The sequence below is a fragment of the Eufriesea mexicana genome, unplaced genomic scaffold (assembly GCF_001483705.2).
Source record: "Eufriesea mexicana isolate 0111107269 unplaced genomic scaffold, ASM148370v2 scaffold100, whole genome shotgun sequence".
In the NCBI taxonomy this organism is placed as follows: domain Eukaryota; kingdom Metazoa; phylum Arthropoda; class Insecta; order Hymenoptera; family Apidae; genus Eufriesea; species Eufriesea mexicana.
Genome location: NW_016908280.1, coordinates 534,840 through 551,723, shown reverse-complemented (window position 1 = coordinate 551,723; position 16,884 = coordinate 534,840). Strand labels below are relative to the sequence as shown.

The 16,884-nt window shown below is 40.9% G+C and overlaps 1 protein-coding gene across 1 annotated transcript in view; it reads left to right on the top strand.

Annotated features, from left to right (window-relative positions):
• The window catches only part of LOC108554913 (uncharacterized), a gene marked incomplete at its 5' end in the record, with an annotated part of 110,774 nt that extends 98,779 nt beyond the window's left edge, over positions 1-11,995 (top strand). The window contains 3 exons of the mRNA XM_017910331.1: positions 11,447-11,686; positions 11,745-11,812; positions 11,930-11,995. Of these exons, the coding sequence (XP_017765820.1) occupies positions 11,447-11,686; positions 11,745-11,812; positions 11,930-11,995 (374 nt within the window). The remainder of the gene's footprint in view (positions 1-11,446; positions 11,687-11,744; positions 11,813-11,929) is intronic.
• Positions 11,996-16,884: the final 4,889 nt, after the last annotated feature.

Genomic DNA, 16,884 nt, shown 5'->3' with positions numbered 1-16,884 from the left:
AAATATATATATATTATAATAAAATTATATTATATAATATATGATAATAAAATTATATTATATATATGGTCTTTATTTAAATACGAGTACAACGTCTTTTTCGAATATCAAGGGAAGAATTGCAGTCCCTTGGACTAATATATTAATATACAGGGTGGTTGTAAATTCTTCAGAAGTTATTTTGAAGAATTTATTTAATATAAATTAAGCGTCATCTAGAGGGTTTCGTCGAATTCTCGTCATTTATGAAAAAGAATGTCGATTCCTTCGATAATTATGAAAATAATCAAGTAGCTCGAGTTTGGTGGCTCAGTCTATACATATAGAGTGTTCAAAAAATGAAAATAAATGAAAGTATTTAATATAAATTAAGCGCCGTCTCGAAGGTTTCGTCGAATTCTCGTCATTTATGAAAAAGAATGTGGATTCCTTCGATAATTATGAAAATAATCGAGTAGCTCGAGTTTGGTAGCTTATCCTGTACATATAGAGTGTTCAAAAAATGAAAATAAATAAAAGTGTGTGCGAAAGTAGAATGTGCAAAAGTCGAAGGCCCACTGTAATCATCCCTTAATTTTAAACTTTAGCCACCTTATATACCCTTATCCTTGAACAACGTTCCTTTCCACTCCTTTCCACGTCATTCTTAGTTCCTAGATTACACGTATATATCGATTCGTAAAAATTAAAGACATTTTTGTACGACCTTGCGACGTAAACTTCGAAATAGAGTCCTCTGAAGTAGATCCTCAATGGCGTCCTCATTTCCGCTACCCGGAATCCACCGATTCCAACAAAACTGTGCAGCCAAACTACGAATTCGCTTTCCCTCTGGGTTCAGAAGAAAGCAAACTGCAAATGCTTCGTATCTGACACCGAAAATAGGCAAAAACCCGTTTCGGCAACCCCGTGCCCAATTTACAAGCCCGGGTTGGCCAGAAATGATTCGCGCCGGACGTGGAAAAAGGCGATTGCAGCACAGGCCAGCGAGGCGGCTGCACGCGTAAACGGAAAATTCCTACGGGGTAAGCAGGATTAACGGGATCCTTAAGGGCGGTCGTGCAACGCGTTCTATCGTTTTAATCCCATTTGCCGGATCCGCGCGGGAACACACCGCCACCGCCTCTATCCTCTGCCAAGACAAAAGCTTTATCGTGCTCGCGCGCGCCTGCCAAGCTCGCTCAATATGCCCGGAAATCGCGTTACCACGCTGCGGCCTATTATTAATGGAAATTCAATTTCTATTTGATTAGCGAGCATCCGCAGGCCAGAAACCGACGACCGTCGCCGGCGCCGTTCTTCCACTCCGCGCCGCGAGCTTCCACCGACCGGATGTCGCTCTCCATCCAGAGCCTCGTGTTCCTCCGCGGTCGCTTCCAGTCAACACCGGTTCCCTTTCCCCCCGAAATTTCTTTTCGGGCCTATCATTGCCTAAATCAATATTTTTTAACGTTTCGAGGTACTTTTTAACGAGGTTGTTCGATGTTTCAGTGTAGGTATAATCGATTTTTTAGTGTTCTTGTTTATTGCAATTTTTGTGAAAGCAAAGTCCGCTGTTTTCAGCCGTTTGTCAATTTTCCTTTGACGATGAACCTACCATGGCCCAAATCACTATTTTTTAACGTTTTAATGGTGTTATCCGATGTTTTAGTCTAGGTATGATCGATTTTTTAGTATTTTTGTCTATTTAAATTTTTGTGAGAGTCTCTTTTTTCAAATGTTCGTCAATTTTCGTTTAATGATAAATCTACCACTGTCTAAATGACTATTTTGTAACGTTTTAATGTATTTTTTAAGGTTGTTATCCGATGTTTACTATAGGTATAATCGATTTCTTAATGTTCTTGCTTATTCCAATTTTTGTGGAAGCCTTTTTCTCCTTTTTCAGCCATTTGTCAATTTTCCTGTGATGATGAACCTACCATGGTCTAAATCATTATTTTTTAACGTTTTAATGTATTTTTTAAGGTTGTTATCCGATGTTTAGTATAGGTATAATCGATTTCTTAATGTTCTCGTTTATTCCAATTTTCTTGGGAGTCTTCTTCTCCTTTTTCAGTCATTTGTCAATTTTCCTTTGATGATGAATATCTCACTGTTTAAATGACTATTTTTTAACGTTTCAATGTATTTTTTAAGGTTGTTATCCAATGTTTTAGTACAGGTATAATTGATTTTTTAATATTTGTGCTTACTTCAACTTTTGTGGGAGTTTTCTCCTTTTTCAGCCATTTGTCAATTTTCCTTTGATGATGAACCTACCACTGTCTTTATGTTAAATATAAATATAATAATAAAATATAAAATAAAATAATAATAAAAATATAATAATATTCCTAATATGTCTAAATGTAATATTTCATCTTATTCTATGTTTCTTTTTTTTTTTTTAGACTGTCTTCTTTCCCTGTTTCATCCACCAGTCAATTTGCAAATCGGCTGTGGTAGATTAACGTTAAATCGTCCGTGCTTCGTTTCGTCCATTTCTCCGAGATTTATTCCACATTTTTTCCAGTTTTCCTTTTTCCCCGCTTCTCCTATCTCTCTTGCAGGATATAATCTACGAGATTTTCTCGTATTCTTGATTCATCTGCTCTACTTTTTAGTGATTTAGTAGAGGTAGTACGATTTTGCTCGATCGTTTTATCCCTTTCTTGGGAATTGGACATTTTTCATGTCCCTGTGAAATTAAACAAAATGGCGCTAAATTGTATCACAATTATACAAATATAATATCTACTATCTTCATTTTCACTAATTAATCGGTGACTTTCCAGTATCTTATTTCTCTTTCCTCCCTTTCAAATTTAGGAATCTTGATAATTAATTTTCTCCCATCCCAGTGAAATTCATCGATATTAGATTATTATGGGGTTATTATAAATACCTTTGTCGTATTTATCGTAAAATAATATTTCAAGCAACGTTGATTTTTCCATTTTCCATTTTCCATTTTTCATTATTTAAGTACGTAATCGAGGACTCTGCGCGAAAGGTCTGTTCGATTTTTCCAAGATGGCGGGCTGATGTAAAATATCGTAAGCCACGAAAGTTACGGTTCGGCTCGAACGTTTAGGTTAACGGGGGTTGTCTGGCGGCACGCGTTGCGGAACGTTTTCGCGATCGATCGGCCAAACATTTGCAGGAAAAACAAAGGGGAAGAGTAATGGAAATTTTTGCAAAGTGCCGGAATATTGACGCGACTCGGCTGAGCCGGGGCGATCGGCAGAATTTTTAGTCCAGCCTTCCGTGGAAAATCTAGCCCGGAAGAATCACTGGGCCGGGCTCGTTTCGCGATGGATCGGGAAAAATAATGGATCGGTATTTTCTTAGAAATCTCGCGACTTTCACCCTCGATTTATCATTCTCTTTCTCCGTTCCCGTTCGTTAAAAATATCCAAATATTTGCCCCGAATCTCGCTATTTTCCCATCGAATTTCATATTCCTCTGAAACGAAACGCGTTGGCATGTCAATTTACAACACACGTATTTCTACTGTAACGTTTTTCGAAACAGGGACCACAATTTGCAATTATAAAATCCCAAAACTTCCCCAATTAACACCAACAATGTTAACTCTGCTAAAGTAACACGCTTCAAAATTTTTCTCAAAAACATACAGCTAGTCTTATCAATAAAATTGACATTGAATTTTATTTATTAAATGGAAATTTTCGTTATCGGTATTTTAACACTAGAACTACCGAGAGGGTTAGAATGGCTCATTTCGGATATTTTATTTTTATAATTTTTGAGAACATGTAAACTCCTCTGGACAAAATTTATGCCTACTTTATTTGGATCGAAAGATAATTGTTTTCTGTATCACTACAATCGTCTTTGTTTGGTGTTATATATGTAGTCGCTCATTATGGATCTGTAGTTCTAGTGTTAATCGATTCTCTATAGTTTGAATCGTATTCTACATGTACCCCTTATGATTATGTACTTCTACCCAAAGTTTCTCTCCATTTTATTTTCTTCTAGCCAACGATGTCTCTACATCTGTCAAACTTCTTTCAAACGTCTGTCAAACTTCTATCAAACTTCGGTCAAACTTCTGTCAAACTTCTATCAAATTTTTGTCAAACATCTGTCAAACCTCTGTCAAATTTCTGTCAGACTTCTGTCAAACTTCTATCAAATTTCTGTCAAACATGTGTCAAACTACTATCAAACTTCTATCAAGCTTCTGTCAAACTTCTGTCAAGTTAAGCATCTCCCATACCAAAAGCCGAAGTAAATAGCTTAAAATAGCTCGAGTCCACCCCAAAAGGGTATAAATATTATCACATTCGCTTTATTTGGCTACGCATTAGTCGTCTCTAATTCTGGCATCAAATGGAACGATAAAAATCCCGTATTGCATCGGTGGTGAACAAACAACCCCGTCCGGGGTGTTTAAGAAACAATCGCAACTACAACGGCTCGCAATCTTCTCCCCAAGGATTCTCTCCGCAACGCGAGGTTTACGACGGAATAAAACAGAACGGTCGTGGAATCTTCCTTATTCCGAGTTAACCAAATTGAACACCGCACGAGCCGTTTTATTCGCCGGGATCGCGATCAATCGCGGACTCGTTTCGCCTGGATCGCGTATCCCGTGGCGTGAACGCGACGTTGAAACGGGCGCGCAGTGTCGGTCGGACGATAAATTGCTGGTGCATCGATTTGTCGCTCTTATTTTTGCCGAGGGGAATAGCGAGCGGCCACACGCGGCCTTCCTCGATGCTCAAACTTACACCTACGCCGACAGGGAAAATCAATATGGGGTCGGTCGCGTTCCCCAGACTCTGTTGCGTGCGACCGCAAAAAACCGTCTCGCGGCTCCCACGAAAGTTCCAACCGCGTCGCGATTAGCTTCGCAGATACTTGCTTTGGTTCTCTAGCGATAGGTCGATAGATCGAGTCGCTGGCAACGTCTTTCCAGCGATTTTCGCGTTGTTTCTGGGGCCGAGTCGGTCGTTGGGACTTAATCGCGTTGATCCTTGCAGGGTTTTAATAGGATAGAGGTTAGGTGCAAGCTAGACTTGTCTGGCACACTTGGAATGTCATTTGACCGATTTTTATTTCCTTCCTAGGGTTCATAACGCGATGAATTGCTCGCTGGGACTTAATCGCGTTAATTCTTGCAGGGTCCTATCAGGATAGAGGCTAGGTGCAAGGTAGACCTGTTTATCACACTTGGAACAACATTTGACCGATTTTTATTTCGTTGTCAGGGTTTAGAAGGCGATGAATTGCTCGCAGAGACTTAATCGCGCCTATCTTTGCAGGATTCGAACAGGATAAAGATTAGGTGCAAGCTAGACTTGTCTGTCACACTTGGAATGTCATTTGACCGATTTTTATTTCCTTCCTAGGGTCCATAACGCGATGAATTGCTCGCTGGGACTTAATCGCGTCAATTCTTGCAGGGTCCTATCAGGATAGAGGCTAGGTGCAAACTAGACCTCTTTGTTACACTTGGAACATCATTTGACCGATTTTTATTTCGTTCCCAAGGTTCATAACGCGATGAATTGCTCGCTGGGACTTAATCGCGTTAATTCTTGCAGGGTCCTATCAAAATAGAGGCTAGGTGCAAGGTAGACCTGTTTATCACACTTGGAACAACATTTGACCGATTTTTATTTCGTTGTCAGGGTTTAGAAGGCGATGAATTGCTCGCAGAGACTTAATCGCGCCTATCTTTGCAGGATTCGAACAGGATAAAGATTAGGTGCAAGCTAGACTTGTCTGTCACACTTGGAATGTCATTTGACCGATTTTTATTTCCTTCCTAGGGTCCATAACGCGATGAATTGCTCGCTGGGACTTAATCGCGTCAATTCTTGCAGGGTCCTATCAGGATAGAGGCTAGGTGCAAATTAGACCTCTTTGTCACACTTGGAACATCATTTGACCTATTTTTATTTCGTTCCCAAGGTTCATAACGCGATGAATTGCTCGCTGGGACTTAATCGCGTTAATTCTTGCAGGGTCCTATCAGGATAGAGGCTAGGTGCAAGGTAGACCTGTTTATCACACTTGGAACAACATTTGACCGATTTTTATTTCGTTGTCAGGGTTTAGAAGGCGATGAATTGCTCGCAGAGACTTAATCGCGCCTATCTTTGCAGGATTCGAACAGGATAAAGATTAGGTGCAAGCTAGACTTGTCTGGCACACTTGGAATGTCATTTGACCGATTTTTATTTCCTTCCTAGGGTCCATAACGCGATGAATTGCTCGCTGGGACTTAATCGCGTCAATTCTTGCAGGGTCCTATCAGGATAGAGGCTAGATGCAAACTAGACCTCTTTGTTACACTTGGAACATCATTTGACCTATTTTTATTTCGTTCCCAAGGTTCATAACGCGATGAATTGCTCGCTGGGACTTAATCGTGTCGATCCTTGCAGGGCCCTATCAGAATAGTGATTAGGTGCACGCTAGACCTGTCTGTCACACTTGGAATATCATTTGACCGACTTCTATTTCGAGCCCAAGTCTAGATAGAAGCTAGACATAGGTTGAATGCTCCCTCAGCGAATGCTGTATGTGTGAAAGAGTTTAGCAGTTCGTCAGAGTTCCTTTCGACCAACTAAAAGTGCATTTTTCAGAGTACCGATTCGATCCCTGATCCTGAGGAACGTTCGAAGGTCCAAGAGTTCGAACGATCGGTGGTCCATGAGTTCGAGTCACGTCACTCGGGGTCGCTAGTCTTTTGTACGTGATTCTCGCTAGGTTGTAGCAGACTTTGATGAATACACGACAGACTTCCGTCTTTCCACTTCTCACGTGATGCACGACCGCAGCGACCAAGTACTGCTGTCACGTGAGAGGTGACTCACGACCGATCAGGGTTAATTTCCTCGTCTCTGTCAGCGTTGCATCCTCCACGGTGCTCGGAAAATTCGATCAGCTGTTTTATTCGGTTCTTCGGAACCTTTTGCTACCCCTTGCTCGACACGCGAGCTAACTCGATGCGCGAGACGATGCAGAAAGTTTCCATCGGAGCGCCGCTACGACCAATTTACGACGCTCCAGGGTACGATTCGAACCGGAAGATACCGGTGTCGCTGGGGATGGGGTTAATTCGAATTAGCTTCGTTTACGGGGCGCGTTGTTGCCGACACGGATCGGCGGAATCGAATCTGCCGGATGAAGGATTTCGTTGAATATTCCCGTATAGGGGTAAGTCATTAAAACGCGCGCTGAACGCGCCGAAGCTGACCCGAACCGGCCGACCAGCGCAATTATGTAACGCCGTTTGAAATTGTTAACGAGTCGCTTTCATTATCGCGCTCATTAAGGCTACGACCGCGGTTATTGTCGCGGTTGCAACGAACAGGGGGTGGAAAAAAGGAGAGACGCTTGGACGGACAGGCTGTCGCTCACCGAGTCACAAATCGATTCTAATTGAATACAATTTAACCGTGAAATTAACGGGAACGCGAAACCGTCCACTGACGGCTTCCACGAGATCTATCGGCGCTCGCTGCGCCATCTATCTCGCCGCCATTGCCGATTGTTCCGATTCCGTGCACAGCGACCGTGCAACTGTTCTCGCAAACGACGCCGCTGAAAAGGATCCATTCGATTTTAGGATCTCGTAACAGTGATATAATCAGATTAACCCCTAGCACGCTGTTGTCATTTTCAAGTATGCTAATAGCTCCTTTGTCGTAGCGGAGGTATAATAAAATATATTTTTGAAACGTATACACTTTCTTTTTCGAATGACAAAGTAAGATTTTCAATCTTCCATAGAGGTCCGCTGGAGGTATATTGTAAAGTAAAATTTGCTAAAATTACTTTGAGTTAGTGTATATTCCGATTCCGTACACAGTGATTATCTAACTGTTCTTACAGAGGGCGTTGTTGGAAAGGGTCCACTCAATTTTAGGATCTCGTAACAGTGATATAATCAGATTAATCCCTAGCTCTCCGTTGTCATTGTTAAGTATGCTAATAGCTCCTTTGTCATCGCAGCGGAGATATAATAAAATATATTTTTAAAACGTATACGAACGCACTATCATTTTTTAATGACAAAGTAAGATCTTTGATCTTCCACCGAAGTGCGTTGGCGCCATTTTAAATAGTCCCAGAATGGCTGATAGCCCATAGTAAAAATTATTTTGGGTTTGTGTTAGGTCGTGTTAAAAATTGCACGGAGTGTAAAAGGTTGATAAAATTAATATGACGAAGGTTATAAATAAATTGGATATATAAATATAGGGGGATACTTTGGTGAACGGGAAGATGATAGCAAAGACAGGTTATGCAAGGAAACATCTGGCTGACGTTGAAGAGGTTGTCTAGATGAGTCTAAATGTCTGAGAAAGAACGTTTATATAAACGGTAGATAAGAATTGGTGGTTTGGGAAAACTAAACCTATTGTTAAACCTAGGGAAACTCTAGAAGTTAGATATAACTTCCTTGTGTAATACAAGAATCGAAAAGAAAATTATACATATCGTGGTTATTTTATAATTATTAACCCATAATCTCAATACATGCTTTTCTAACCCTTTGCACTCCGAATTATTTTTCAGTTTTATTGCTAATGACTTCCTATTATTTTAAGTAGTTTCTTTCAATTTTTATTTTCTCGACTGTTATTTATTTTAAAAAATTTCGTTTACTGATTATATTAAATATAGCCCTCAAACATCCTTGTAATTTATATTTTGAATTTAAGTAATTCGAGTTGTTACTTATTTTCTGTTTTCTTGTTCAATAAATAGAAAATTAGAAAACGTCGAGTGCAATTCGACATAGGAGTTCTTGTGATAAAAATTGATATCGAGTCAGGCTCTATAGAGGAGTGCAAAGGGTTAACAGATCTCGGTATCGGTACTGGGAAACGTGGTAAAATTGATAGAATCGTTAAATCGGAGTCAGAGTTTAATATACGAGTTACCGCTGCGATTTGCCGAAGAATCCAGGTGCAAATATCACGTTAAAATCGTGATTTTTGACCGTGCAGTGCAAATCTTCGTGTAACACGTATGTTTATTCTAGGCTTACCTTTATAGTCGTTCGTTTACATTTCCCGTTGTTTGTTTACAATTCGGGCTTATCCGTTTATGGTTTGATCTCCTGCTCAACGGAACACATTGTCGAAATTTTTCACTACGATCTCACGGGGACAAAACGCGACAGAGCATCCTCTCTCGCTCTTCGTCAAGTTTTTAGCATTTATCAATTTATAGCCGCTTTTATTCCGCTTCTATGCTTCTCAAAATTACCAGCGCACAACGAGACTCGTAAAAGTATCCATGGGAGACCTGTTGGATATCGATAAAATCATGAACAATCGGTGAATGACGACGTTTATTAGGAAAATTGATCATTCTAACTGAGCAATTCACAGTGGAGCAACGTGACAGTCTATTCTTTCGCATTTTTCGTCAAATTTTTACCATTTATCGATTGATATCCGCTTCTATTTCGCTTGTTTTCCGCTTCTACTCTTCTCAAGATGGCTCCAACAAAAGGATTCGCAAAGGTACTCGTGGGAGACCAGTTAGATGTCAATAAAATCATCAACAATCTATCAACAACGACATATATTAGAAAAATCGGCCACTCTAACTGAACAGTGCACAGTGGAACAACATGACAGTCTATTCTCTCGCATTATTCGCCAAATTTTTACCATTTATCGATTGGTATCCGCTTCTATTCTGCTTCTACTCTTCTCAAGGTAGCTCCCACAAAAGGATTCGTAGAGATACTCATAGAAGACTTGTTGGATGTCAATAAAATCATCAACATTCTGTCAACAACGACATATATTAGAAAAATCGGCCACTCTAAGTGCACAGTGCACAGTGGAACAACGTGACAGTCTGTTCTCTCGCATTATTCGCCAAATTTTTACCATTTATCGACCAGCATTCCCTTATATTCCTCTTTTACTCTTCTCAAAATGGCTTCCACAAGAAGATTCGCGAAGGTATCCATGGCAGACCTGTTGAATGTCAATAAAATCATCAACAATCTGTCAACAACGACATATATTAGAAAAATCGGCCACTCTAAGTGCACAGTGCACAGTGGAACAACGTGACAGTCTGTTCTCTCGCATTATTCGTCAAATTTTTACCATTTCTCGACTAAAATTCCTTTCTAATCCGCTTCTGTTCCGCTTCTACTCTTCCCAAGATGAAGCCCACAAGAAGATTCACCAGGGTATCCATGGCAGACCTGTTGGGTATCCATAAAATCATCAACAATCTGTCAACACAGACGTTTGTTAGAAAAATTGGCTCCTCTAAACCGAACATTTCGCACTGGAACAACGCGACAGGCTATTCCCCATCGTTCTTCGCCAACTTTTTACCATTTATCGATTTGTACCCGCTTTTATCCCGCTTCTATTCCGCCTCTTCTCGCACCCCGCTTTCGTGGACCGCGACGCTTCCGGTCTGCGGTCGCGGCCCCGCGATAAAAATGCTGTCCCCTCGACGCCGTTTAGCCTTTTTCTCCTCCGTCCTTTCTTCCATTCTCGTCCTCTCGCGTTGTTCTCGCGAGAGGAAGAGTCGAGGCTGCGATTCCAGGCGTCTCCGTAACGCGAAACGGATGGCCGGAAGAGAAAAAAATGACCGATTATTTTTGCATCGACGATCCCGAGGCCTCACCCTCCTCCCCCTTCTCACTCCCCTCCCTTTCCCTTCGTTTTCTTCTCCCCATTCCGGGAAAGGAGATTACATATAAGAATTCGCCGTGGAATTCGCTTCATCGATACATCCAGCTCTCCGAGTTCGAGTAATGGCTTCCAGAAGAAGTTTCCTCTTTCTCTCTGAGCGTTTCTTGGGCATGATTCGGGCAGCTTGTCAGGCAAAATGCGTTATGCGTTCGATGAGCTGATCGTGATACAGAGGTACGAAGAGTAACGAGATAGAGGAAAAGACGGGGTGGGAAATGCGAAGGGAGGAGGTGGTGAAAAATGTGACAGAAGAAATTGGGATATAAAAATAGCAATGGGCGTGAGTCGAAGGGGGAGCATCTCGGGAAATATTTTTGCCGAAAGATCGAATCGATTTGGCGAAACCTATGATACCTGAAATATCGGTGTGCTATATTATAATTGTCCGTATCGTCTCATAAATAAGTAACCAGTCAGATCGAACCGTCGTCTGCTATTATTTCGGTTGTTCCAATTATATATAACATTTTTTCATGAAATCGACTGAAAAATACCGATGAAATCTAGCTCTCTGTATTACGACGAGTAATATAGTAACATAGTAATATAGTAATATAGTAAAATATATTAAAGCAAGTAATCGGATTTTTGGAACAACTGGGACAATTTTCTCGCTTCGATAGCTTGGATAATTAATCTCATTCTCGGAATAAAAATTGAAAAAGAGGTGTATAAATATGTACGACGAGTTGCAGAGATTTTTAACTGACCAAATATTTTTTTCTTTACAATGGTCAAGCAGTGCCAACGCTCTGCGAACTCGCTGCACGATGCGTCGCCGCCCACATCCCGTTCGAGCTGGTGGAGCACGTTTATCCACCGGTCCCGGAGCAGCTGCAGCTCAGGATAGCCTTCTGGAGCTTTCCGGACAACGAGGAGGACATCAGGCTCTATTCCTGCCTGGCGAACGGCAGCGCGGACGAATTCCAGCGTGGAGAAAACTATTTCCGGTCCATGAGTGTTCAAGACGCCCTGCAGATCGGTGAGTGGTCCGCAAATTCGAACATAACCTCTTAGGTACGCCTCGATTTACCCCGCAGCTGTTGTTCCAATCACCCTGATCAATGCAGCACTGCAATTTGCGTCTTTTAGTGCTCCTTGCAAAGCTGTAAATTAGAATACGTATAATTACATATAATTTTTGATAAATTATAATTTTCTTTTTTATTTAAGATTATTATAAGATAATATAAACACGTGTGTTTTAATAATTAATGATGTACAGCTCAGTATGATGTATTTTAAAGCACAGTGCAACGCATCGTTGCGTGCCCAAGGCAATGCGAAGTGAAGCAAATGTAAATGATAACTTACGTGGTTCTGCCGACAGAGTGAGCCACTGCAGCGGCGCATCGCGTTTCAAAATGGCACCCACGAAAGCCATTATAATGACGTAGTACCGAGGTTAATCAGAATTTGCTAATTCTAATTTCATCCAACCATCTTTCCACAAGTTCGCTGTATAGAATATAATAAATAGTTTTACTTCGTAATGGAGGAATTTCGATATTTTGATACAAATACGATACTAACCCTTTGACTACTGTAGGTGCTCAGAAAACTTGCACTTGTGATACTGTGATACCTAAAAGCGCCCAAAAGTTCCGGTTCCTGTTAAATTTTATACGTGCAGTAACAATTTACTGCAGAATACAAAGAAGCAAACAATATGGTTTTAACGTAATATGGAATATTTTAATTATTATTTGTATATACGTCACTTTCTCATAAATGCACACCTAACGAAAAGTTGCACCGTTCTCGAAGTACATTGCAAATGGATCCCTCTGCGTTTCAAAGTCTGCCATAGTCAAAGGTGTGCTGAATACAAAGAAACAAATAATGTTATTTTAACGTAATATGGAATATTTTAATTATTATTTGAATATACGACACTTTCTCAGAAATGCACACCTAACGAAAAGTTGCACCGTTCTCGGAGTACATTGCAAATGGATCCCTCTGCGTTTCAAAGTCTGCCATAGTCAAAAGGTTAAATGTCAGAGAATCAAAATAATTTCTCTTATTCTCTCGGGATGAATTAACGCTGAAATAGCGATCGAACTGACCAGTTTTAGATTTCCCGCGCGTTAAGATGCAAATGTTAAAACACGCGGATATTTTCAGCGAGATTTACGATGACATTTATGTAGACAGAAACGTAATTATACGTCTACTTATTTCCATTATCCCGCTGTAATTATTACCTATACCATTTTGAGAAAGAGCTTCCGCAATAATTCTCGTGAAATCCAATATGCAAGTAAATATCGGTGCACAAATTTTCCTCCGACTCGCAGCGAACGTGTGATTTAGTATCGTTATTTAACCCGGTATCGGAGGGAAATCTCGTTTTCTCTAATAGATTTTTATTGCGACTTTCGTCAACTTTTTCTCTCAACTTAAGACTTCTAAAGTGAAATTAGAGTGCTTCTCGTCTCGTTGGGGTCGCAGTTCCATCGGATCGACGCAATCGTAATCGCGCTACTGGATGTCCGTTCGTTTCCGTCTCATACTACTGCATCGCTACTGTCGTGCTATGAAAATCGACTTTAGCTCCATCTCGGTCCTTCCCTCACCCCATCGATCGTAGCTGCTACACCAAATATCGTGAAATATCGATTCTTCTCATCACCTGACCTAAAAATGAAATCCAGAAAAATGTGGAAAAATAAAATAAAAATAAATAACCGAATAAAATCGCGAAAAAAATCGGAAACCTAAATAAAATAAAATAAATAGATAGATAAACGAGGGAGCAAGTTAGTGGCGATTAACACTAGGTTTACGGACGCTATCTGTATACCTATTTTTAAGGACACCTGTCAAATTGACAGGTAAAGGAAACCACGTGCCTTTTTTTTTAACGATTAGTTTAATTTAAAAACAATTATATATTATATTAACAGTCTTAATATAAGTTAACCCTTTGCACTCGAGAGGTGACTCTCAGTCACCGTTTGCTTCAATGCTATAACTAAAATAACGAATGATGATAATTATATTAACAACTACGCGCAAAATATCGAAATAAAATAATTCTATTCGTTCATTTCTCACACAAATGCATGATTTTCTTCTTTTATTTTGGCATAAAGAGTATCAGCGAACTTATGAAAATCTAAGAAAAGCTTCGAATTGCTGTTTACGACGAAAAAGTCTTCGAGTCCAAAGGATTAGGTAAGGTATCGAATAATGGTAAGATGATTAAAATCAACAGTACCAATTCCACGTTTAACGTGGTAGGAAATTCAATTAATCGTTCAAATTATTATCCCTGTGCACTGGAAAATTTCCTCGTTATGAAGATATAACAATTCGAAGTTTTTCTTATATTTTTCTTACCTCAGTGAGAATTACCATTTATGTTAAAATAAAAAGAGAAAATCACGTGTATTTCATTTCAATATTTCATGTGGAGTTATTTTTAATCTGGTAATATCTCATACTCGTTACTCAGGCTTCCAGGTATTGAAACAAACGGTGACTGACAACGAGAGTTACCTCTCGAGTGCAAAGGGTTAACTAAATCTGTTACCATCGTATAATTGGAACAGCCCTTTCGTCAAATTGACGGGTTCCGTAAATCTAGCGTTTAAACAAGAGAGTAAGAAAGTTGGAAAGACCTAGAAGGCCAGGAAGAAGTGATAATTGTAGGAGCGAAATATATTTCGTCGTTAATTGATCCTATTAAGCTGGCGAGCTGTCGGAAGTGCTTCCCTCATCGATCCACGGCGTGCGTTACACTCGTTTCAGCGTCAGCTTACGGAGTGGAGATTCCGCGACACTATTTCGGACAGGGAAACGTCAGGGTCAAGTTTCCAATTACGTCTATCCAGTCTTGCTCCCGGTCTAAAAGGGAAGCCTTCGGGCAAAGCTACGCCCGCTGGATGAAGAACTTTACATAATGCCCCTTTCGTTCGTCGAATAAAGAAGCTGGTCAACTTTCAGACGCCTGAATCGCGATACCCTGTCAGCCCGTGGACCCGTTCCGAGTTATCGGTCTAATAACCATGGACGTCCAAACGCGAGCACCACGATCGTCAGAGTGCCTCTGTTCATCCTCTTCTTCTCCGCTGTCTCGTCTGTTCCTTCCTGTAACGACGGTAGACGCGAGTAGAGAACTCGGCAGACATGTCAGGCGGCTGTGATTGGTAACCGATCGCTGTGTCAGCCTAATCGCGTGGATACGCGATTATTGGGGCACTGGAAGCCTTTTCTAATTAGTCTGACATTCGCTGTCGCTTATTCGAAAGTTAGCTGTGACAACGTACGAAGAAAAATTGAAGAGAGACGCTTCCGTCTATTTTCTTGACCTGACCGACTTTTAATGGCGACGTGTGACGAAGAAAAGCTATTTTCTTGATCGGACCAACTTCTAATGGCGACGTGTGACGAAGGAAAGGTATTTTCTCGACCTGACCGACTTCTAATGAAGATATGTGACGAAGAAAAGCTATTTTCTTAATCTGACTGACTTGTAATGACGATGTGTGACGAAGGAAAACTATTTTCTCGATCTGACCGAGTTCTAATGACGATATATGACGAACAAAAGCTATTTTGTCGACCTGACCGACTTCTAATGATGACGCGTGACGAAGAAAATCTATTTTCTCCACCTGATCCACTTCTAATGACGACGCGTGACGAAAGAAAGCTATTTTCTCGATCTGACCGACTTCTAATGACAACGTGTGACGAAGAAAAGCTATTTTCTCGATCTGACCGAGTTCTAATGACGATATATGACGAAGAAAAGCTATTTTGTCGACCTGACCGACTTCTAATGATGACGCGTGACGAAGAAAATCTATTTTCTCCACTTGATCCACTTCTAATGACGACGCGTGACGAAAGAAAGCTATTTTCTCGATCTGACCGACTTCTAATGACGACGTGTGACAAAGAAAAGCTATTTTCTCCACCTGACCCACTTCTAATGACGATATATGACGAAGAAAAGCTATTTTCTCGACCTGACCGAGTTCTAATGACGATATATGACGAAAGAAAGCTATTTTCTCGACCTGGCCGACTTCTAATGGCGACGTGTGACGAAGGAAAGTTATTTTCTCGATTTGGCCGACTTCTAATGACGACGTGTGACGAAGAAAAACTATTTTCTCGACCTGACCGACTTCTAAGTTCTTCATAGTATCTTCATAGATACGAACGTCCGAATGATCTTCCGCGTTGGTGAAAAATCGTGGAGACACGGGAGGCTATTTATAAATCTATTTATAAGTCTGAACTGCTGCCTCGAATTCGAAGTCGAACTGCGAAGGTTTAATTGCAGCCCGATTATCGTCGGAGTTTAATGGCTGTTCTCGCAAGTTCCCAGCAGTTTAACCATGACGAGTGGAAAATTCGTCAAAGAACAGGGTGTTCCGAGTAGTTCTCCAGCTACTTCCGTTGAAGCACCGTTTCATCCCTTATTCCATTCGCAAAATAATCTCGCAAACAGCGAGATAGCTTTAAGAAGCTCCTGTTCGACTGGCGAATCGACGTTTGCCAAGTAGGAAGGCGCGTTCGCTAGGATCCACGAGTGGAAGCGTTGAAATTTAATCCTTAATTTCATTGTTTGACCGAGCTGTTCCTGGTTGGTTAATTTCCTCGAGCTAATTTGCGCTGCGCTCCAGATACAGGCCGGCGTCTTCCTCTTTGTGTTCCGTTTGTTGGCTATCCATGGCCCCGGGCGTTGTTTCTTAATGCGCTACAAACGACGTCTTTATCTCTCTTAGCAAGCTTCGCTCGGAAAGCTCTTCTACCCACTTCCTGTCGCTCTCTCGTCCTCGTCCTCACGAGAGGCTCGTCCCTTTTAATACCGATTTCTTCTTCGAATCGGGACGATGTCGCGAATTGGCGAATTAGTGAATTGACGAATTCACGAATTAGCGAATTCACGAATTGGCGAATTAGTGAATTCACGAATTAGCGAACTCACGAATTGGCGAATTGACGGATTGGCGAATTCACGAATTGGCGAATTCACGAATTGGCGAATGTACGAATTGGCGAATTCACGAATTGGCGAATTCACGAATTGGCGAATGTACGAATTGGCGAATTCGCGAATTGGCGAATTGACGGATTGGCGAATTGGCGAATTTGTAAATTGGCGAGGAAATTCGTTACATACTCGTCGCGTCCCGCTTAATATTTTGAAGAAACAAGCGA